Raw genomic sequence first — 22476 nt, forward strand, 5'->3', positions numbered from 1 at the left:
CCAGTGTAATGGGGCCCTCCTCCCCACTGCCTCGACAGTTACACTGGCACAAGCCATCCCCTCACCCAGGCCCACTTCCCCAGGGTTCACATCATCACCAGAGGAGAGAGGGGAGACGAAAAGGAAAGAAAATCCAGAATGAGACTGAGTTTTCAATCGGGAGTAAAGTGACTGAGATATCGTTGAATTGGACCGACTTTGCCCAGAAATGACTAGGTAACTTTTTTCTTACATCAGTCAGATTGTGGGTTTAGGGTCTAAAATTAAACTCCACAGTAGAGAACCTGGTTTCTTTTCTTGCCATCCAAACCTGTGATCGCGAGTTGATAGCCTGCTGTGACTGAGTGGTTAGCTAAAATAAGACCTGGGCTCTGACAGCCTTGTGTTTTTCCGGGACTCTATTTCCCCTTTCCTCCTTCCCCTTTTTGGGATTCAGTCCGTAGGATGCTGTAGGGAGAGCCTGGGCCAGACCTGCGCAGGTATGATGGGGCAGGATTCTGTTGGGGGAGCATGGTGAGGGGTGGAGGACGCACATGTCTGTTGGGGAGTGGGGTTCACTTGTGTGACTCAGGTCGTTTGGGGAACTCCTGGGAGTCCTAACTGGGTCGGGTCAGGGAGAGCACCAAGGACTAACTGAGTCAGGGAAGGAGGTTTCTACCCCAGCTCTGCCTGTCAGCGCCCTCTTTGCCGAGGCGCCAAGCCCAGGTTCCAACAAGACTCCGAGGTCTGCCATTCCCGGGGGAGCTCAGAGGCAGCCAAAATCTCCAATTCCTCTAGTGAGTGAGGAGGGAAGAGCACAGTCCCCGGGATCCTGGGAGCTCTGGAGCTGGCAAAAGGGGCTCTGCAGGAGATGCGTAACAAGTGGACTTAATCCAGGCTGAATAGCCCAGGGAGTGGGGGACATGTCGCCAGGTGAGTGGAGATATGAGTCCAAGGATGTGAGGCTATTCCTGCCACCTATACCCCTTCCGATGCATATCGATTCCACGCCGTGCCCTGGGCTAGGTGTTTCACATCTAATATCTGGTTATATCCTCAACCTGTAGGTTTGGTATTACTCTCCCTATTTTCCAGCTGAAAAGAAATATGAAGGTGACTTGCCTAGAATCTTGCAGCTAGAAAGCAACAGAACGGGCTCTTCATGCTTGATACCCTATCTCACATCCTGCAGCTGTAAAGATGTAGGATATTCCCAAGGAACAGAGTCTCCCAAGGTCAAGGAGAAGCAAGTGGTGCCAGCCAGGAAAGCCAAAAGGAAAGGAAAGCAAGGGATCTGGGGGAGTCACGTGCCACTGGCCAGCCGCCATGCCCATGGGAGAGTGTCCCTTTAAGAGCCCAGGTGTGGGTCAAGCACCACACACAGTTTCAGTTTTGGCAGCAGCATCCAGTGTCCTGCCAGAGGCTTCTAGAAAGGCAAGGGTTGCGGACTGGTCAGCAGGCTGTGCCCAAGAAGCTGACAGGATAGAAGGAAGTGGTTAACAGTAAGTGTGGCTGCCCTGGGATCCCCGAAGGGGTGCCATCTGGGAAGGGCCCGGGATGGTGTCTCAGGCAGTGCTCTCTGCGTGCATGACTCCCAGCTTACAGAGAGTGGGGTGAGGAGAGTGTGGTCGCTGCTTGTGTGCTCGAGCCTGTTGTGGGGGAGTAGGCAGGCGCATCTCGGAGAGCTGAGTAAGGACGCATGGGTGGAAGCTCAGCAGGTGGGAAGAAGGGATGTCTTGGGTCAGCACATGTGGTTCTGCTCTAAGTTTGGTCTCCGAATTCCCTACTAACTCCTATATAGCTTAACTGGGACCTTAGGTAAGTCACCTAATCGCTCTCTCAGTCTCGGTTTCCTAATGTGTAAAATGGGGATACAAATAAGGCCAATCACTTAGGGTGGATGTGAGATTCAAATGAGAAAACGTGTGGAATTGCTTTGAAAACTCTAGAGCGAAATAACAGTTGTTTGGTGTTTTTCAGTTCGGTTCAGTTATTCCAGGACTATTGAGCAGCAGAAAGACCTGGATAGAATAAGGCATATGCAGTGCTTGGCGCGAGGCAGGTACTCTTCTAGTCCTTGAAGCTTTCCACCTCCACCTTTCTGGTGAGGGCACAGGCAGCCCCTTATTCCCGGCTTCGAAGAGCCTCTGAGATCCTTTCCAATTTCAACCCAGCTTTGCTCTCGCAGATTCCTGCCACTTTGAGGTATAGTGTGTATCACTGTAACATCCTGCACCTGTTAAAGTGGGAAAAATGAGGTCCTTCCTGGGAAAGTGAGTGAGGCGGGCAGAGACCCCTCCCAGGCATAGGCAGCATTCCCCAGTCCTGATGTTTCTCCTGGCTCTGCAGCCCGGAGGCCTCAGACATAGGCTTTCCCCCGGCCCAGCCCGACAGCATCCCCAGGCCAGCCAGGGGACCCTCCGGCACAAGCACAGATGCTGCGCAAGCTCCGTCTCTCACCACCCCCACTTCCCTTTTTGCAACTGCCCCAGGCCACCTAAGCTGCTGGCGCTGTTTTGCACCACAGCCTTCGCCATCACTCTCCCCCTTCACTAGGGGAATTACAGGTCCCTGAACACCTGGAGACGAGATAGGCCAATTCATGGGTTCGGGAAGAAGGCAAGTCTCTGGTCTGCCCAGAGCCAGCTCTGAAACTCTCCATCCATCTCTCTCCCTGGCCTTGGGTGTGGTGATGTAGCGGAAAGAGCAATGAACCAGGAGCCAGGACAGCAGCTAGCTGTCTCTTAGCCTGTCTCTTAGCACCTCTAGACGCTGTGGCTTTATTTTACAAATAGTGTGATAGCAGCAGCTTCCAAGTAGTAAACACACTTACCCTTGGCTTTCACAGCTTCATTCCCTTCCCACCTGAAACAAACCTGGGAGGTAGGCAGGGTGGGTATCACAATCCCATTTTACAGTTGAGGAAACTAAGACTGTGAGTTAATGTGAGTGGTGTAAGTTCACCCGGCAAGTACAAATGACAACATTTTGGGGCAGTCATTTTGATATGGTCATGGGGACATTCTGACATCACCTAAAGAACACAATACCCAGCTTTATAAACAATAACATTATTCAGGCATGTGCTCAGCAGAGATCCCCTCATCTACGTCTTGCCCCTCTTTGGGTGGGCTGAAGCTGGGAGACCAAAGTCCCTGGCATTGACACAGTGTGATGGAGTAGACAGAAGCTTTGAAGGCAACGTGTCTGGTTTTAGGAAACGAATGTAGCATGCTGTACACGTGGTAAGTGCTAAATAAATAGCAGTCAGTATTATTTTTTCAGGAAGAAATTTCTCTGTTGGCACCTACCTCCGGGTTCAAATAGAGTCTCTTCACAGGAACTACCTTTCCTGTGAAAAGCAGAGAGGCGAGAACTGGACTAACTTCTCTGAGATTGGATTTCCTGCTCCCTCCCCTCCTGACTGCTTCCTCTCAACTCTAAGACCCTCTGCAGTACAGCACAGTGACTAAAATCTTGTACTCTTGACCCAGAATGCCTGTATTTGAATCCCATCCCAGGCACTTACCTACTGTATAACTTTGGACAAATGTCTTACTTCTCTGGGCCACAACTGTCTCATCTGTGAAATGCATTTGCCCATTTTATCCTACCTTCTAGGGTGGTTGTGAAGATTAAATGAGTTAACACATGTAAAGCACTTGAAAATGACTCAGTACGTGCTAGCTATAATTATGATCCCTCACTTCTAACCTAGTTCTCTTTCAGGCCATGCTGGTCTAATCTGAGCAGCTCCCCCCAGTCTTCAAAGGACGCTCAGCAAATAGACTTCTGTTCTCTCACTCTAAGACAGGAAAAAGAGAAGACTGTGTTGATTTTAAAGAGGATATGGGCAAGGAACTATTTTTTTTTAAGCCCAGCGCCCTGCTTAGAACTTTACATATGTTGCTTCAATTAATCCTTACAGCGACTCACTCTACTAGGTACAATTGTCTCCAGTTTACAGATGAGGACTTGGGGCTCAATGAGTTTAAATAGCCTGCCCCCAATCACACAACCCCCAAGTAAGAGAGACGAGAGCCAGGCTGAGGAGTCCGTGTTCTGTGCTACTCTCCAAGTGCACAGCAACCGTAAAAGTTAAGTGCACAGACCCTCACCCTCCTGTGCTAAGGAGTAATTGCAACCTCTTACGGTGGAAGAGCACTTTACACTCTTCAGAGTGCTTCCATATATATTAACCTGTTATTCCACTCCATAGTCCCCCATCCCACAGTAGCCCTTCAACTAGAAGAGTCAGGGACCATGATGCCCATTTTGCAGATGGGAAAGTTGAGCCAGCATATTTTGCCCAAGTGGTAGAGCTCTTCTGGTAGCCTGTGACAGAGCAGGACTCTGGACCTCTGGGTTCTCTTCCATCCTCCATGCTCCTCTTCATGCTACTTTCCCTTGAGTGCCCAGAACCAAGAAGCTATTGGGCAAAGTGAGAGAAATCAGCCCTAACTTTGCCCTTCTCAGAGAGGGAATGAGATTGTAACCATTCCCAATCTAATCAGTCTTTGCTGAGCAGCTGGTCTTCGCCAGGCACTCTCTGGAGAGCAAGGCCTTCTGGAGGTGGAGAGATTGATTTCAGTTGACTCTTAACTTCCAGGAGCTTGCCATCTGGTAGAGTAGTGAGGTAAACACTTACACATCAGGGTAGAATGGGATGGAGTCAATAACAGGGGTTCTCAGTCTTTGTGGAAAGGCCATCTGAAAATCCACAAGTCTTATTCCCAGAGCTTCATGGAGCTTGTATCCCAAATGCTTAATTTCTGCTGAAGTCTTGCATTCTGACTTTTGACAGGAATGGAACCAGAAAGTCTTGGGTCTTTCTAGCTCATATATCCTTTGGACCCTGTGGCTGCTCTCTCTCCGTCTCCCTGCCCTCTGGAGTTCCGATTCCTTTTCCCCAACACTGTCTTTCCTTGGAGATTCTCCCACAATCCAGGGCTTACATAAACTTCATAGCCTCTCCTATGCGCCTGCCTGCCACTACATGTCTGAGGCCCTTCCAGACTACACAGACTGCCTTCCCTCCCCTAGCGATGCTGTGGTTTCCAGGCTCACGCTACTCTGTGCTCGGCCTCTGCACCCACGGGAGAGGAGAGTGATAGTCCCACATGGACCCAGTCAGTGCCTCTCCTGGCCATTCAGTCCAGGCCAAGGAAAGCTCCTTCCCCAGCCAGACCAGCCACTCCCTGCTCCTCTGAGCCCCAAGCTTCCTGTTCCCCCAAGTTCACACTCACAGGAAGTCAGAAACTGCCCACTTGGCTTCAAGTCCCCATAGTGCCTGCTTCTGCTCCCTCTAAAGCCCCGGAGGCTGTGAGAGCTTCAGCTGACCCTCTGCTGTGTGCCAAACAGGTGAAGAACCCAGAGTTGCTGAGGGCCTGTGCTCGCCAGCAGCCAAGCCAGGACCTGGTCCAGGAGAGCCTCCTCCCTCTGAAAAAGGAGAAAACCCTAAGATTAGATGGACAGAGATTTGACTCCAAGCCATGAGAGCTGAAGACCAACCACTCTAACTTCAGGGGAGCTATAGCTAGATTAATTCTACGAGGAGATAGACTCTATTATTCAGCAGGGCTAACACCCTGCCCCAACCCACAATGGTGTAGACATACGTTATGAATATATCAGGGTCGGTAACTTGGTAAAATGAGAATGATTTAGAATATCCCAGCCTGACTAGTGAAAATACGGCTCCTTTTTTTTTTTTTCTTCGCGGTACGCGGGCCTCTCACTGTTGTGGCCTCTCCCGTTGTGGAGCACAGGCTCCGGACACGCAGGCACAGCGGCCATGGCTCACGGGCCCAGCCGCTCCGCGGCATGTGGGATCTTCCCGGACCGGGGCACGAACCCGTGTCCCCTGCATCAGCAGGCGGACTCTCAACCACTGCGCCACCAGGGAAGCCCTTGGCTCCTTTTTAAGAGCCAGAAAATGTGCCTTCACGCATGATATACTAGCCCATGTAGATCCCAAAAGAACAGGTCCCTCTGAGCATCCAAGTAGTGATAATAGGGTAGCGATTCGACCCCACTCTGCTGTGGAGTCTTGGGGCCAAGAATCTCTTAACCCTTAGATTTCCCATCTGCACATGAAGATATCATTTATCCCTTGGGTGGCTGAGATGATGGATGAAGTCATATAAGAAAAGAAGGTAGCAAAGCATCTGCTGCATACTAGATGTTATGCTCTTTCTTTCCTTCCTAAAGCAAATCCTTTGACTCCAGCCCCAGCTACCATGGAACTGGGGCCTCCCTGAGACCTGAATCTCCCAGGTTTGGGAGAAAGTCTGGTTTTGAGAGGAAGGGATTTCAAATGATTTGCAAAGCCCAGGGTCCTTTCAGCTGCGAACAGAGAAATTGTGTTTCAAGTTTAGCTTTGATCAAAGATTTCCTGCTCTTGAGAGCATGGGGACACGGGAAGAGTCCAGTATCCCTGGGGACTGGACTGTGTGTTTCCTCACCAAGGTCAACTTCTACCAGATTTGCCCTCCCCCTGCGCATGCCTGGTGATCTCATCCCTGGTGTGAGGTTATGCAAAGGGTAATGGGTACGTGTGCGCATCCTCCCCCGACGTGGACCTTCACAGCCATCCAAGCATGTCACAGATGAGAGAAGCCTGGGCTGGCAGTCGGGACCCCCGCTTTGGAAAATCTGGCATCTGACTCTGTGTAACCCAAGGCAAATTGCTTTTACCAATCCAGAGGAGGGGTTGCATCCCCCAGCTCAGCCTATGGGAAGACCGACCCCAGTCTCACAGAAATATTAGGAAGCTTGCTGATGTCAGGTGAGAACAGCGACCAGAACCAGAGAGCTGCTACTGGCTTGGGCTCCTCAAAGCACGTGGCTTTGTGTCCGCCCACTGGCCACGGAATCCAAGGCCAGCGCAAATGGCGGGTGGTAGAGTCCTTGGGACTCTGCAGCGAGTCCATCCCAAGTGCTCCAGAGGAGAGAGACTTCCCAGGCCTCTGACCCCTGCCCCCACCTGGGAGTCAATCCCATGGCCACCACGGTGCCCACTCAGGTGGTCCTGCAGCCAGCGTTGCCTGAGCACATCCAGGCTGGGAGGGACGTTGGCATTTGGCTAAGGCCCCACCCCAGAAGTTAATCATTGGCCTGGTATGAAAAGTCTGGGGCAGTTAACCAGAATCAAGAGAGCCTCAAGCTGCCACCCGACATCCATATCTGCCCCCACCCGCTCCTCTTACTCTTCTGAAGAACCGGAGAAACAGAATACCTTTATCTCCACAAGGAAATAAAAAGGTGCCTTGCTGGGAAATTCCCTCACGGAAAAGAAATAACCGAGATAAACAGCTCTATTTCCTTTGGCTCAAGCTAGCGAAGGGCGTCTCTGAGAGTAGGAACAGGGCCAAGGCAGTAAGGGAGCCTGGGAGATGCGTCTCCACGCCCCCCGCTGCTTAGAGCTTCCTTCTCTTTACGGGTGCTGGTTACTGCCCAGCACTTGTGAACACAGTTTTCTCCTTTCACACTCTCTTCGTCAAGTCCATTCCAAAGTTGAAATCCTGTCACAGTCCGTGGGAAAGTGGGGACTCCCCTCTTCGCCTCTCTCCTCCTTTAGGCTGCAGTCTGGGTCCAGAGGACAGCTGTGGTCAGGCTGGGCCCTGGGGCCCTCAACCCTCCCCAGCCCTGGGCCATGTCCACAGATGTTACAAGGTCCACACGTGCTGCACCCTCTGAGTGGCCTTACTTTGGATTCTCCATCTTCGTCGGACCCACCTCAGCAACCAGGATAACAGAGGCCATCACACCTACATTTTGAACCCCAACCCCATAACTGAGGGTCTGGGAAATCATGGGCAGATCACTCAGCATCTCAAGATCTTGATTTTCTTGTCTATGAAATGGTTGTAATTATATCTGTTCTGTCTTATTTAAAGGGAACTTATAGAGCTCCAGTGAAATAGTGTAAATGGCAATGCTTTGATAAGCAAAGGGGGCTCTACAAATAGCAGGAATAAGCATGAGGGATAAGCATCCCACTCTCTTTGAGGTGCAATACAGTGCAGTAAGAGAGGCTCAGAGCTTAGACCCTGGGGGTCAGACAAAGCAGGATTCAGGTCTTGCCCACCTCCTCCACTCCCACCCTACCTATCCCCACACTTAATCCTCGTGTGAACGCGAGGAAAGCGCTTAACCTTTAAGCTTTCATTTCCTCCTGTGTAAAATGTGGATAAGATTGCCCATCTCCTCAGCAACAACAACAACAACAAAAATAGAATACCCACCTCCGTGGGGCGATATCAAGTTTAAATGAGATAATACAGGTACATTATTTAACACAGTGCCTGGAACATGGTACAAGACCATTCATGGTGGTTATGACCATCATCATCATTTTCATCCTTGCTAGGCTGCCTCTAGGCATCTCTACTTACTCATAGGACACGCCATAAAATATGCCAGCCCCCCTCCACCTCCCAGGGGTGTAGGGAGGGCGGCTGGAACAGAGGGATGGAGCCATTTCTTGGTAGTAACCAATTATCCGGTGAGCTGTTCCTGAGCTGTAACGGATCTTGCCCAGGACCGTGACCCCCAGACAGGGATAGAGAGGAAATGACCCATGTGCGTGTCCCTACCCCAAAGGAACTTTGCAGCTTAGTTGAGAAGATGAAAATCTACTTATACCTATTAAGGAACAAAGAAGCATTGTTGATAACGGGACTTTGAACTGTAATGGGAAAGGCGGAAGCCATTCATTCTTCCACAGGTTTTATGTCGGTTACTGGAGATACAAAATCAAACAGGTGTTGCAGGAACTCGGTCAGCTAGTCTTGGAAGACAAAGGCACTCCATCACCTCATGCTATTGTCTTTCAGCAACCACTCAAGAAGGCGGCCTGGGTGGCACAGCCCCACAGGATCCTCCAGCGATGTCGCGCCTCTTCTTCGCCTGCCTGCTGGCTGTCTTCCCAGGTGCGTCGGCCAGGTCCCAGCCCACCCCCATCCCAGACCCAGTTCCCTGGGGGCTCTGAAATCAGGCCCGTCCCCAAGGATGTCCTTTGCAAAGCCTGCACTCCCTTGAGGAGTAACCGCACAGACGATGCAGAGAGGCCACATCTGAAAATGGATTGGTGAGCCAGCGCTGGGGATAGGGAACAGAAATGGCGCTCCCACATTTGAAGGTCAGGGGTCTGGTGAAGGATCTTCACTGGGAATAAAGAAAATAAGACCTTGACCTTGAACGAAGCATCACTATGAGTTGCTTTGTTTGGGGGTTTTGGGGAAATGACTTATCCTTGTGGCTCTTAATATTTTTATCTGGAAAAAAAAAAGAAAGTAATCTGTAAAGCGTTTTCAGAAATATAAGGAAATAACAGATAACAAAGGAAATAACGTAGCACCCCACGTGGGTGGTTTAAAAAAATATATATATATACACACACACAAGGGATATCACTAAATAAGTTTGTGATTCCGTTTTCCTTAAAATGGTTATCATTAATGAATTACGATTAAAATGTAAGAATTGTTCAACAGTTTGGCAATTTAGCAATTGCCTAGCTGTAGCACATGGCAATTAATCCACAGAAGGCACATGTGGACGTTTCCTTGGGAGGAAACGTTCATGTCCTCGGCGTGGGCTGTCTGGATCCTCTCAGCGGGCTTTACCCTCCTGCAGCCTCGGAAAGCCTCTGTCTCTGTCCCCACAGTGGTCTCCATGAAGAGTCCCATATTCGGTCCTCAGGAGGTGAGCAGTGTGGAAGGCAGCTCAGTGTCTATCAAGTGCTACTACCCTGCCACCTCCGTCAACCGGCATACCCGTAAGTACTGGTGCCGGCAGGGAGCCAGGGGCCGCTGCACTACCCTCATCTCCTCAGAGGGCTACGTCTCCAAGGACTATGAGGGCAGAGCCAACCTCACCAACTTCCCAGAGAGCGGCACATTTGTGATGAACATCGGCCATCTCACTCGGAATGACTCGGGGCTCTACAAGTGTGGTCTGGGCATTAACAGCCGAGGCCTATCCTTTGATGTGAGCCTGGAAGTCAGTCAAGGTAAGGATCCAGGTGCCTTAGACTTCTGGGGAAAAGTGAGAGGGAATCATCCCAGGAGCAACAGGAAGGCCTGAGGAAGGATCTCCTGAGAGGGCATGGGGAAGGCTATGGGTCCATCTGGAGGAAAGGACTTTACATAATAGAACATGGAAACAAGACAGACGGGACCTACTTGGTGGTGGGGTGCGGGGGCACTTTTCTAGGTCTTCAGGGCCTGAAACATTTCAGGTTTTACTAAGGCTCTAACTTAGAAGAGCATGAGGAGGACAGCTTCTCTCATTAGATTTGTTGCAGGAGGGACAAGAGGTCCATGAGCAGGGAGAGATTCATAGGGTTCCTTAAATTCTTGCTATTAGAGCACCCTTCAGATCAAGACCTTGGGTCACCAGAAGGCTTCTTTTAAAATATATTTTCTAACCTGAGATCCATTAGTCCATCAAAACTCTCAGCGTAAATAAAATGATCAGTTCTTGCCCAAAGTCCACAAGACTGGATGTAATAAGTGATACAGGTGTAAGTATCAAGACAGAATAGAGGAGGGAGAGACGAATGCCAGCTTGGGAAGCCTTCATAGAGGAGGCAGCAGTAAAGTTGGGCCTTGGTAGATATTCCGACAGTGTCCCTCTGGAAAAGAGGGCACTCCAGGTGACAGGCACACCCAGCCCTCAAGGGGAACATTGAGTAGTCCTATGTTGCAAGAAAGCAAAATCACAACTTACCCCCCACCCCTCATTCTGCAGCTCCTGGGCAGATAAATGGCGTCCACGTCTACACAGCAGAACTGGGCAGAAAAGTGACCATCAACTGCCCTTTCAGGGCTGTGAATTCTGAGAAGAAGAAATCTGTGTGCAAGAAGACAGGCCAGAGCTGCGTGCTAGTCACCGACTCTACTGGGTATGTGAGCCCCAGCTACAGCAACAGAGTACATCTCAATATTCAGGGTACCAACGAATTAGCGTTCAGCGTTGAAATCAATCACATCCAGCTCAACGATGCTGGGATGTACGTCTGCCAGGCTGGGGATGATGCCAACGCCGACAAGAGCAATGCTGACCTCCAAGTGCTGAAGCCCAAGCGTGAGCTGATTTATGGAGACCTGAGGGGCTCAGTGACCTTTGACTGTATCGTGGGCCCCGAGAAGGCAAATGTGGCCCAATTTCTGTGCCAGGTAAAAAATGCGGAAGCTTGCAGTGTGATCTTCAACACGCTGGGGAAGAAGGCTCAGGACTTTGAGGGCAGGATCCTGTTCACTATCAAGGATGACGGCTTCAGAGTGCTTGTCACCAGCCTGAGGAAAGAGGATGCGGGGCTCTACCTGTGCGGAGCCAACCCAGATGGTGAGCCTCAGGAAGGCTGGCCCACCCAGGCCTGGCAACTCTTCGTCAATGAAGGTGAGACCTGAGAGTGGGGAGAGGGAAGAGGTGGGCAGTCTGGCAGGGGAGAGCCTCACTCGCTCCCTGTGAGTCTATTTAATCTCCGTCAGTCAGCTGACAATAGCTGCTCACTGACGAGCCCTGGATCAGATGTTCTGTGGGCAGCTGTACACGAGAGCTATACGACATAGCCTTTGCCTTGTGTGATCTCCTAACTCTTCTTCTCTGTTATCAAAGGCCTTTGATGGCCGTCCCTGATCAATAGGAATGAGAGGAGTGAAGCTCCTGATTGAGACCCGACCTGTAGATTGCCTGGGTTTCAGGGAGTCATGGTGAGGACATAACACGGAGGCTACCTGACCCTCGAGCACTATGGCATCTCATCCTTCACACTCAGATGGAAGAAGTCTTGACTTACGTTGGTCGCAAAGCTTTCCCAGGAAGGCAATGCCCCAGCTTCTAAAATCTCCCCTCTAACATCTCTTAGGGTTATTTGTTATTCAGCAGGTTAAATCTTTGCTTCTTCTCACCCTGGAGCACTCCACACAGAGTTACCCTCATGAGACACAGTGAACCAGTACTTGAAGTTCATGGTCACTGCCCTTGTGACTTTCCTGTAAGGGGCTCACATTCCCTGTACATCATTTCTCCATCTAGCTCGGTCCTCACCACATCCCTCAGCATCTTCAGTCATCTGGGGTTCTCATGGAACCTCAACTTTAGCTTCTTGGAGAGAAGCCATGCTTCTTCTCTTGGACATGGCCCTCAGTCGGGGTGCTCAACAATTAAACTTATCTGTGCTACATAGTGTATATTTTAAATCATACTGTTCTAATACATTTTCTTAATTTGGAGAAAAAACATCTGGCCCTTTTGTGGGACAAGTTAATAAACAGACAAAAACTTACCTAGGGGGAGATTTTGTAAGAAGCCTAAGGAGAAAGGCTAATAGTCTCTCTTTAAACCCCTTCCATTCTCTGCTCAGAATAAGGTGGGGAAGGAATCAAGGTCGCCAGACCAGTGGGGAAGTCTCCTGGAGGCTGGGTGAAGGCTCCAGTGCTGGGCTCTGTGACATTAGGAAAATCTTTTTCACTTTCTCAGGAGGGTGAGGTGATTGGTCTAAATGTCACTCTCTACCCTGGCCGAGCCCACGGGGAAGAGGCTGCCCAGACCGCATTGCTTCTTCCTTCCCATCCCTGTCTGTGCTTCTAGAGACCATGATTCCCCCAAGTCAGCCTGTGGTGAAAGGAGTGGTGGGAGGCTCCGTGGCCGTGTCCTGTGCCTACAACCCGAAGGACACAGACAGCCTGAAGTACTGGTGTCGCTGGGAAGACACTCAGGGTGGCCGCTGCCCGAATCTGGTGGAGAGCAAGGGGCCGGTCAAGGAGCAGTACGAGGGCAGGCTCGCACTGTACGAGGAGCCAGGCAATGGCACCTACACCGTCATCCTCAACCAGCTCACCACCCAGGACGCCGGCTTCTACTGGTGTTTGACAAGCGGCGATACTCGCTGGATGTCCACGGTGGAGCTCAAGGTTGTGGAAGGTAATTGCTGCACTGGGGCAAGAGGGAAGGCAGGCAGCCCCAGGTACCCCTCCAGTCAGCAGCAGTAACACCCCTCAACCACTCTGCCTCCCACCTTCCCCCACCTCCATGCTGATGGAGAGAGCCCACCTGCTCATACCTGTATCAAGCACCCATCCCCGTCCCGTTCACACCTGTAACAAACCCTTTCCTGCCCCACACTCTTCAAACTACCACACCTCCAGCGATCAAGAGTATCGGCTTCTTTTACAGTATATACGGCGTCAGCGGAGTAGAGTATGGCTGTCTTGAGTCTAGGAGAGCAGATAACAACGAGGAAAGCAAATTGAAGTCATTAGCAAGGTCTATGGTCTGTGATAGACTAGAGTGACTCACGGTGGTCACCAATAATCTATTATAGACACATAATTACAAGTGCTTTTGTGTTCAGTATAGTGTGTTTATTTACCATGCTGTCCAAAGAGGAAATAGGCTGTGGACAAAGCACCCCCCTAGTCCCCCCGTCACTTTTCTGCAGCATCACCAGCGCCGACTTCTGTGCCTATTTCTCCCTCCCTGCTCCAGGAGAACCAAGCCTCAAGGTACCCAAGAATGTCAAGGCTTGGCTGGGAGAGACCCTCAAGATCTCCTGCCACTTCCCCTGCAAATTCTACTCCTATGAGAAGTACTGGTGTAAGTGGAGCAACAAAGGCTGCAGGACCCTGCCCAGCCAGGGCGAAGGCCCCAGCCAGGCCTTTGTGAACTGCGACCAGAAGAGCCAGGTCGTGTCCCTGAACCTGACCTCTGTCACCAGCGAGGACGAAGGCTGGTACTGGTGCGGAGTGAAGGAGGGCCACAAATACGGAGAGACCGTGGCTGTCTATGTGGCGGTGGAGAAGAGGGTGAAGGGTGAGTCTCCGAGGGCCATGCCCACGTACCCTGGGACCCCACAGAAAGCTGCCTAAGAGCATCTCCATCAGGGGTGGCCCCTAGGGTTGGCTATAAGAGGCGGGGGTGGGGAGGGGGGTAGATTATGCCCCCACCTGGTCTAATTTAGCCTTCCAGAAAGGGCATCCCAATAAATATACAAACTAATTAAAAATAGTGGATTTGCCATTTAACCTCAGTTTCAAGACAAGTCCCATAGTTGCTCCTTCAGGCCACTTTGAAGCCCTTTCTATACAGAGAGATCTTCTTCTATATGTAGAAATGTCAAAGTCACTGTTATATGCGTCATACTCTGCCAAAGTCTGCTCAAAAGAGGGCCAGATAACCTTCATGTACAAGGTCTGATAAAGAAAATCGGGGCAATATCTTCTAATAAGTTTGCATTTCAAGCCTCTTTTTAAAATATCACATGAAATGTTTTATCCCTAATGAAGGTATTTTTAGTCCCTCCAGAAATCCGATTATGTCAGCATCCAGTTGGTCAGGCTCACTGAGGGAGCCCTAACCAAGCTATCACCAGGGGGCAGCACTATGGCGCCCAGCCCTGTAGTCAAGAGGCCCTGGGCAGGGTTTCAAAGCTGTGAAAAATCTCCCTGTCCACAAATGATGGGTCAGCCCTTATGCATACCTGGATCTAATGACACGGAACCCTGCAAATGGAAGTGAATTTGCTATGAATGAGACCGAGGTCATCTGTGACAAGCTACTGAAGACCACCAGTCCTGTTTCTAGTGTCCTTCGAGACCCTATCCTAACAGTCTTGAAATCTCACCCTGACCCTGGGGTTCCTAATGAAGTCCCACTCCTCAGACTCCCTAAACTCAAGGACAGAAAGAACCATAATCCAGCCCCCTCTGCTCTCTCCAGGGTCCCAGGATACCAGTCGAGTGAATGCTGCTCCTGGTGAGGAGGCGATAGAGCCGAGGGCCAGGGAGACTGAGAACAAAGTCATTCAGGGTCCCAGCCTTTTTTCAGAGAAAAGAGCAGCGAAGGATGTCGGAGGTCCAGCTGGTGGGAGCGGAGCACCTGCAGATCCCGGCAGGTGAGGAGGGATTTGGGGATCCCCACCCGGAGAACATTCTGGAGACCGAGGACCTGAGGTTGGTCCACCAGGCCCAAGGAGGAGAGCCTGTCCGCTTCTTGACAGCGGAGGCAGCCCTCACTGCCTCGGTCTGTGCTCTCTGCCCTTCTCCCGCGACCAGTGCGGTGTTCACCATTCAGTTCAATTTGCCAGTCCGGGGATGCAGGCAAGGCCCGGTCCTCAGCTTTGTCCTGTCTAGGAGGGCTTCTTAGAAGAACAGAGCTCGGGCGGCTGTATCAGGAGGACGCACTGGATTAACCAGGAAGGAAGAACTGGCTGGAGACAACCGGCCAGCACCTCCTGGGATCCCCAGTGTCCCTTGCAGGGACTAACTAAATTAATGCTCCCTCCAGCTCTGCAGGACAAGGTGGGAGCTCCAAAGCGCTGTTCACCCTGGTGCCCCTGGCCCTGGTGCTGGCTGCAGGGGCCGTAGCGATTGCAGTGGTCAGAGCCCGACACAGGAAGAATGTCGGTGAGTCCCGGGGTGCTCCCTGCCCCCCACCTCCAACACTGAGCCTCAGTCCTGGCTCAGAGGCGCTGAGGGGAGTTGCCATGATTTGTTTCCTTTTATCAGCTCAAAGGAAGGGTCCAGGAAAGTGAGGTGGGGAATAATAAACCCATACATGCTCAAAACTTACAGTAAGTGCTGTGGTCCAAATGCCGTCATCTCTGCTGGAAGTCCATCTTCAATTGCTGCGGGTCTAAGTTCAGAGGCATAGCTGCTGGGGAGAGGAGGGCAGGGTGCTGGGAAACCTGGGCTTCCAGCCTGGTGTGAGGACCAGTCAGCTGTGTGACTCGGGGTGTCCCAGTTTCATACCTCTGGTTTCCTCACGGCTCAAGACAGGGCTAAGAATAAACACCTCTGAGGACAAAACAAGGTCCTGGGCATTGCAAGTTTGCAGAGTGATGAAGAGAGGTCAGCGACTGTTGAGTCTAGATTGTCTGTGAAAAGGGACTGGGGAGGAGACTCGGGTCACTTCTAATCTGCCTTGGGTCCTAGTCAGAGACGAGCAGCAAAGAACTTGCCCCCCTTCAGCTCTCCTGTGGGGCTCCCTCGGGGACGCCCCGGTCCCCATTTCTACACCAACTCCTCTTTGCCCCCGGACAGACCGGATTTCAATCAGAAGCTACAGGACGGACATTAGCATGTCAGACTTTGAGAACTCCAGGGATTTTGGAGCCCATGACAACATGGGAGCCTCTCCAGACACTCAGGAGACAACTCTCGGAGGAAAAGACGGTACATCCCTCACTCAAGGGAATGCCCAGTCCCTGGGGAACAAGAATTAGCCCTGACTCCGCATCTGGGATGGGAATAGGAGGCCGGGGAGGGCTGACCCACCCACCCCTGCTCTTCACACAGAGTTCGCCACCACTACCGAGGATGCCGTGGAGAAGGAAGAACCCAAGAAGGCGAAAAGGGTGAGAGCAAGGAGGGAGAAGGAGGCCTCACGTGGGTGACGAGGAAATGCAGCATGAGGGACTGCAGTTAGACATCAGGAGAAACCACCTCAGAGTGGGGCTGGTGCCAGAGTAGGGAAGGGGGTGTAAACAGTATTTGGAAAGTGCATCTTTCTGGTTGTGGTGTTGACCTGGCTGAGGCCCAGGCAGGAGGTAAGCTGCGTTTATAGGCTGTAAACTGGCAGGAGGGAGGGAGACGGCAGTGGGGGGGAGGGGGCAGGGGGAGTGGTTGGCAGGGGATGAGGAAGGCAAATGCATTAAAGATTCAGCCACAGGGTGGGCAGGTCAAATGTCAAACGCTGGCCATGGGACCCATAGACTCAGGTCACCACCCTCGCTTGAGGGTTTGCGGGGACCAGCATTTTCCCTGGGCCCGGAAGACATTTGCTCATGGGAGGTACTGTTAGTCACTAGAGGCCCCTTCCCACCCCAACCAAGTGCCATGTTACTTGAAATCCTGCCTGCCTTTGGGTCACATGTTACCCTCTCCTCGTACTTCCCTGATCCCAAGGCACTAACGCTTGCTATCATATCTACTCTCCCTGGCGGCAGCAGAGATCCCAGCACTGGGAACAATTAGGGGAATGAGTCAGTCCTGGAGACAGCCTTCCCCTCCAGCCTGGTGTTGTGTCTCTGAACTGGTAGAGAAAGAAAAATGTAAACCTTGTAGCAGACGCCAACCTAGGCCACCTTGGCCGTGACTGGGGGCAGGGCTTCCGGGGACGGGCCCAGGCAACAGAGATGGTTCCACTCCATGTGTTGGAAGGAGGTAGTGAGACAGAGGGAGATATTTTTAGAAGCTGCAACTTTCCATTTCTCAAAATTAGTCCCTCTTGGTGAGCACAGTGGCTGGAATGAGAACAGTGGGTGAACAGTCTTGGGTTGTTTAGGCCAAGATTATGAATTTAGGATACTTAGTGCATCCCCCCCCCCTCCGACCCCCACTCTCTGAGCCAACGCCCCAAACACTGACCCCTCTCCTGTTGCCCCCTAGTCATCCAAGGAGGAAGCCGACATGGCCTTCACCACCTACCTGCTCCAGACCAACAACATGGCCGCTGCCACCCAGAACGGCCCCAGAGAAGCCTAGACAGAGCCCTGGTTGCACCCATCCCTCTGCACGTGGCAATCACGTTCTGAATCACGTTGATCCTCAGGGCCCTCAGCTCCGGGCCTCCACTCCCTGCACTCACACCCCACCTAGGCTTTTCCTACCTGTCCTCAGAGGGTATGTTGGTCCCTTCTCGGTGGCATCCAAGCCTGGCTTACTTGTTCCTGTTGGGGGTGAGGTGACGTGAGGCATTCCCACCTACAGTTTATTCCTAATGAAAGAACTAAGGTGTGGAAGGAGAATTAAGATCTAAGGGGACCTCTCAGAAAGAAAAGGGACCACAGTGGGTGGAGAGACAATTTCAGAAAGCCACTCAGGGCTTCTCTGCACCCTTGTTTTGGGATGTCAGTGGGATTCTCCCTTCCACTCCATCTCCGAGTCTCCCAATCCCCCACTCCCTTCCATCTTCTCTTCTTCTTTCCCTCATTAAAAATACGCATTTGGATATTCACTAGATTCCATGTGCTCTGCTAGACACCGGGACACGTAGGCCACAAACCCGGCTAGCAACCTTTCTAAAAACATCACTGAATCCCTGGAAGCCACAGCATCTCTGTGTATTTACACTCACTAAAATCCTCATCAGGTATTCTCACCTCTGCCTATATTGGGAGAAACCATAAAAGGTTTGGAGTCCTGAGGCCTTGGGGATTATGTAACATGGGCATACATACAAGGAATCAAAAACACATTCTTACCATTTTCCAGGTGAGAAAATTGAGGTCCTAAGAGGTGAAGAATTTTGTCCAAGGGCAAAAAATGAGATACACTAGTGTCAAAGCTAGATTTCGCATCTCCTGTCTCCATACAAGAGCCTCTGCTCTCCTGATGGAGACAGAATTCTACAGGAAGGAGGAAGAGGAGGAGAAAAATGTAAATAGCGACTTTCGCAAGCCCCACCTCAGGGAAGACACCCCTTTCCCTTTTTGTCACTCACAGAGACCTAATCGTGTAAGAGAATGGTCAAACATTCATAACCCCTGTATTTGAAGAGTTCTGAGTGAAAGGGGAGAAAAGAGGGGGTTTGATGGTGCCAGGGAGGGGCTGATCTCCAAAGAGCTAAGGTTTTAAGGTCTTTTTCCCTCTAAGCTCTGCACTTCAACTAGCACCTACAAGCTGGGACTTGCTAACAAATCAAAAATGTGAATTAATTAATAATTAAAGACAGTGATTGCCACCAAGGAGGCTCAGACTGCATTTGTCCCCCATACCACTTGTTTCCCAGGCAACCCTTTCAGAGCAGTTTGCTGTAGTCCCACTTTTAGACACCCCAGGACATGTATCTAAACCAGAGTTCCCCCACCTCCAATGCTGGGCTGAGGGAGGCTAGGGGACAGCTTGCAAGTGGGACCAAGATTCTCTTCAATAAGAGAACACTTTGGGGCCTACACCAGTGGTCAAGATGCCAAAGCTCTGTAATGAAAGACTCTCTATGATGGAATAAACTGAAAGCAGATATAACCAGTGCTCCGCTTAGGCATTAAAAAACGTCTTGGTACAGCATCCATGGAACACCTGACCTTAAATCTCATACCTCCCTGGGGTATCCTCTGAGATCAAGAGGCTATTAATCAAAACTCAAGTAACCAAACGAATAGACCCCTTCCATAGACTAGAGGCTAATTAGATGATGAGTTAGGTTTTAGAATAGTTGACCCAAAGCCTCTTGGGGGACAGTGATTAGGTAAAGGACCCCCTCGTCTCCTAAGGCCATTCCTAGGTTCTGCTAAACGTTGCCATATCTTATAAGTTTCCGTGCCACCCCTAGACTCTTCTTCAGGGTGTCAGTGTGTAGAGAGTTCTCTCTTGGAGAGAGTTCTTCCTGGCCGTCTAGCCCACCTGATGTGGGATAGAACCTATGTTTCTATCCGGGCCTTGAACATAATGCTTTCCATGCTATGTGCTTCCCCAGTCTGGATCGCAAAGCATTGCAGGAGAACCAAAACTACAAGGTATGTTAGAACCCATCACTGTTTTACCCTCAGGAAGCTGCTCCCTGACCCACCAAAGAGTCATGCCTGGGGCAGAAGAATTAAGATACAGCTTCTGTGTTAATGCAACAACCTACAAGCCAGTCCTGAACTTAGGCAGTCTATCCCAGTCCCTAGAATCAAAGGCCAAGAAATGTCACTAAAGCTGCAATCTTGTATTATTCTTAACTGACATTGTCAATAGATGATAGCAAGTTTAGTAATATGACCTGCCCCAAATCCACCTGCTCCGCATGCAGCATGTTGGACAGAAAAACCCTCCTATGAATAAGGAAGCTGGTCTATAGCCTAAATGGGATCTCTAATAAGTTAAAAAGTCACCAATTTGCGGGAGTATATTAATTTCCTAGGGCTACTCTAGGAAGTACCACAAACTGGGTGGTTTAAAATGACCGTAATTTATTTTTTCACCATTCAGGAGTTTAGAAGTCTGAAATCAAGGTGTCAGCAGGGTCGGTCCATGTCAGCAGGGAATATCTGTTCATGTCTCTCTCCTGGCTTCTTGTAGTTGCCAGCAATCCTTGGCTTGTAGACGCATCACATGCATCAACAAGGATGCATCACATCCTGGGCTTGCCTCCATCATCGCATGGCCTTCTCCCTGTGGGTTGCCCTGTGTCTTCACATGCTTTCTTTTTTTTTTTTGCGGTACGCGGGCCTCTCACTGCTGTGGCCTCTCCTGTTGCGGAGCACAGGCTCCAGACGCACACGCTCAGTGGCCATGGCTCACGGGCCCAGCCGCACCGCGGCATGTGGGATCTTCCCAGACCGGGGCACGAACCCGTGTCCCCTGCATCGCAGGCGGACTCTCAACCACTGCGCCACCAGGGAAGCCCTTCACATGCTTTCTTATAAGGACACCAGTCATTGGGTGGAGGACCCACTCTAATCCAGTTTGACCCCATCTTAATGAATTACATCTGCAAAGTTACTGTTTTTAAACAAGGTCATGTTCTGAGGTTCCAGGTGGACATGAATTTTGGAGGGACACTATTCAGCCCAATATAGGGGAGTAACAATCAACTGTGAGGTTGATAATGATAAATCAAATAACAAGGATTAGTATCCAGCAACCATGCAGAGAACTAGTTCAATATTTCTGATGGCAAGAAAACCTTCCTCAAGTTCTTGAATTATCTTGATTTTTTTCTTTTTAAAAATCCATTATGTAACAATGATTACACATTACTAAGACCCAGTAGTGGTTGAGAAGCTGTTTATAGCAGTTGATTTTTGTTTGCAAAGCTAAATATGTATATATATATATATATATATATATATATATATATATATATATATATATATATTTGTCCAAGACTTTCCCAAGACTCAGGACGGGTCATCTCTCCTAAAAACAGCAGACAGCAGAGAGGACCTGACTATGATATGGTCTGTGAAGCTTGTCCCCAAGGCAGAGAAACAAGTAGGGCTCCCCATCCCCAAGCTTCTCTGAAGTAACTCTACGATGGAGCCTGTACAATAAAAAATTATGAGATCATCTCAGAAAGACTACACATCTAGACAGGGGCACACCGAGAGAGAAGATATAAAACTAAGATCAGCGGTCCCCAGCTGGACAGGAAGCTGAAGCGGGAAGGGAAGGAAGATAGTAGAGCTGTAAAATTCAAGGAGTTCTAGAAGCTTGTAAACCTCTCCTAAGGCTGATAAAGAAATGGGTGGCCAATCCACCCTCACTAGAGCCAAAAGTCTTTGTTTAAGTGTATGAAGCTGAATATTCTAAAATCTAGGTCTTTGCGGACAAATCACATTAAAATTCATCCAAAATTTCCACATATTTGGGTTCTAACCTTAGAACACCAACAGGAACATGACCATATTCAGGAAAGAAATTTTACCCAAACTCCACCATTTCTTGTAGCAGAAAGTCACGAGTCTGTTTACCATAAAGGTTAACCTTCCCAAAGGCCCATTCCTGGGGAGCAGCTCCCTCTGGGGCGGGCAAGCCTGTGGTCGAAGTTCTCAGAAAGAGGAAACTGCAGGATGCCTGAGCCAGGTGCCTCTACCTGGGCGGGCTCCCCAGTGAGTCCAGGGGGCAGGGGACTCTCACGGTCTGTCTTTGGGGAGAGCAGTGCTGGGTCATAGTGAGGGCCACCCAAGGATCTCAGCCCTCTGTCTGGAAAGGTCAGGAGATGGCTCTTCAGAGCCTGGCCAAGGGGAAGGTCAAAGCAGGGTGATGCGATAACCAAGCAGAGCCGTAGGACAACGTCCCCCTTGATGACAAGGGCTAGTCTCCTCGGCGCTCACACTATATTCCAGCCCTAGGTAATGCCTGCCTTCTGCAGCCCTTACAAGAACTTTGTGAGAAATGTTCTCACCCCATCTGTAACAGAGGTAGGATAATAAAACCTCAGCTGTTATGGAGAGTGGATGAATTTACCTGAAGGACTTTACCTGAAGGAATTTACCTGAAGTTCCTGATCTATCTGGTGTTATTTATTCCCTCCACCCGCCGGTCACTGGGCTCTGAATATTTTCCATTGGGTTATCCCTTCTGGCCAAGCCTTGGCACGACATGAGGCCACGGAGTCCCCTGCCTGTCGGGGCGCTGCAGCTCCTCAGAGCTTCTCCTGTGAGTGGGGGCACCAGAGCCTTCCAGCAGCCCTGTCGGTCAGAAAGAAGAAATAGTATAGATGGGCAAAAAAAGGCGAGGGAGAAGAGAGTGAGGATGGCTAACTTTTCCCACTTGGCAATTTAGCCAGGGATCAGCCTTCCCCTGGGGCCACACCCCCAAGACCCGGGGGCAACATCTGAAAGTAGAGACTAGACGGCCCAGGTCTGCGAGCTTTAGTCCCTCAGACTCCAAACATTCACTTCCTCCCTGACCATCCTCAGATCCCGCTCTTAAGAGCCCAATGTGATGTTGTTAAGAGTTTTATTTGGGCCACACATGATGTGAAACTCCCTCCTACACACTCTTATCCCACACATCCCTGCACTACCTGGCAGACGCAGCCACAGCTCAGCCGACCCCT

The 22476-nt window shown here is 50.5% G+C and overlaps 1 protein-coding gene across 1 annotated transcript; it reads left to right on the forward strand.

Moving 5' to 3' along the window:
* Positions 1 to 1360: 1360 nt before the first annotated feature.
* On the forward strand, positions 1361 to 18673 carry PIGR (polymeric immunoglobulin receptor). The gene is made up of 11 exons (XM_059995726.1): positions 1361 to 1481; positions 8817 to 8912; positions 9650 to 9994; positions 10735 to 11385; positions 12580 to 12912; positions 13477 to 13800; positions 14707 to 14881; positions 15274 to 15392; positions 16029 to 16160; positions 16284 to 16342; positions 17376 to 18673. Exons 2-11 carry the CDS (start codon positions 8870 to 8872, stop codon positions 17469 to 17471), a joined length of 2277 nt encoding a protein of 758 aa, XP_059851709.1. The 5' UTR covers positions 1361 to 1481; positions 8817 to 8869; the 3' UTR covers positions 17472 to 18673.
* The last annotated feature ends 3803 nt before the right edge of the window (positions 18674 to 22476 follow it).

The sequence above is a fragment of the Delphinus delphis genome, chromosome 1, assembly GCF_949987515.2.
Source record: "Delphinus delphis chromosome 1, mDelDel1.2, whole genome shotgun sequence".
In the NCBI taxonomy this organism is placed as follows: domain Eukaryota; kingdom Metazoa; phylum Chordata; class Mammalia; order Artiodactyla; family Delphinidae; genus Delphinus; species Delphinus delphis.

What these genes read in the sequence shown, in the direction of transcription:
- PIGR (XM_059995726.1), top strand. Translation starts at nt 8,870, where the DNA reads ATGTCGCGCCTCTTCTTCGCCTGCCTGCTGGCTGTCTTCCCAG. An exon ending in CCTGCTGGCTGTCTTCCCAG is followed by an intron (nt 8,913 to 9,649) that starts GTGCGTCGGCCA and finishes CTGTCCCCACAG; the next exon opens with TGGTCTCCATGAAGAGTCCC. An exon ending in GCAACTCTTCGTCAATGAAG is followed by an intron (nt 11,386 to 12,579) that starts GTGAGACCTGAG and finishes CTGTGCTTCTAG; the next exon opens with AGACCATGATTCCCCCAAGT.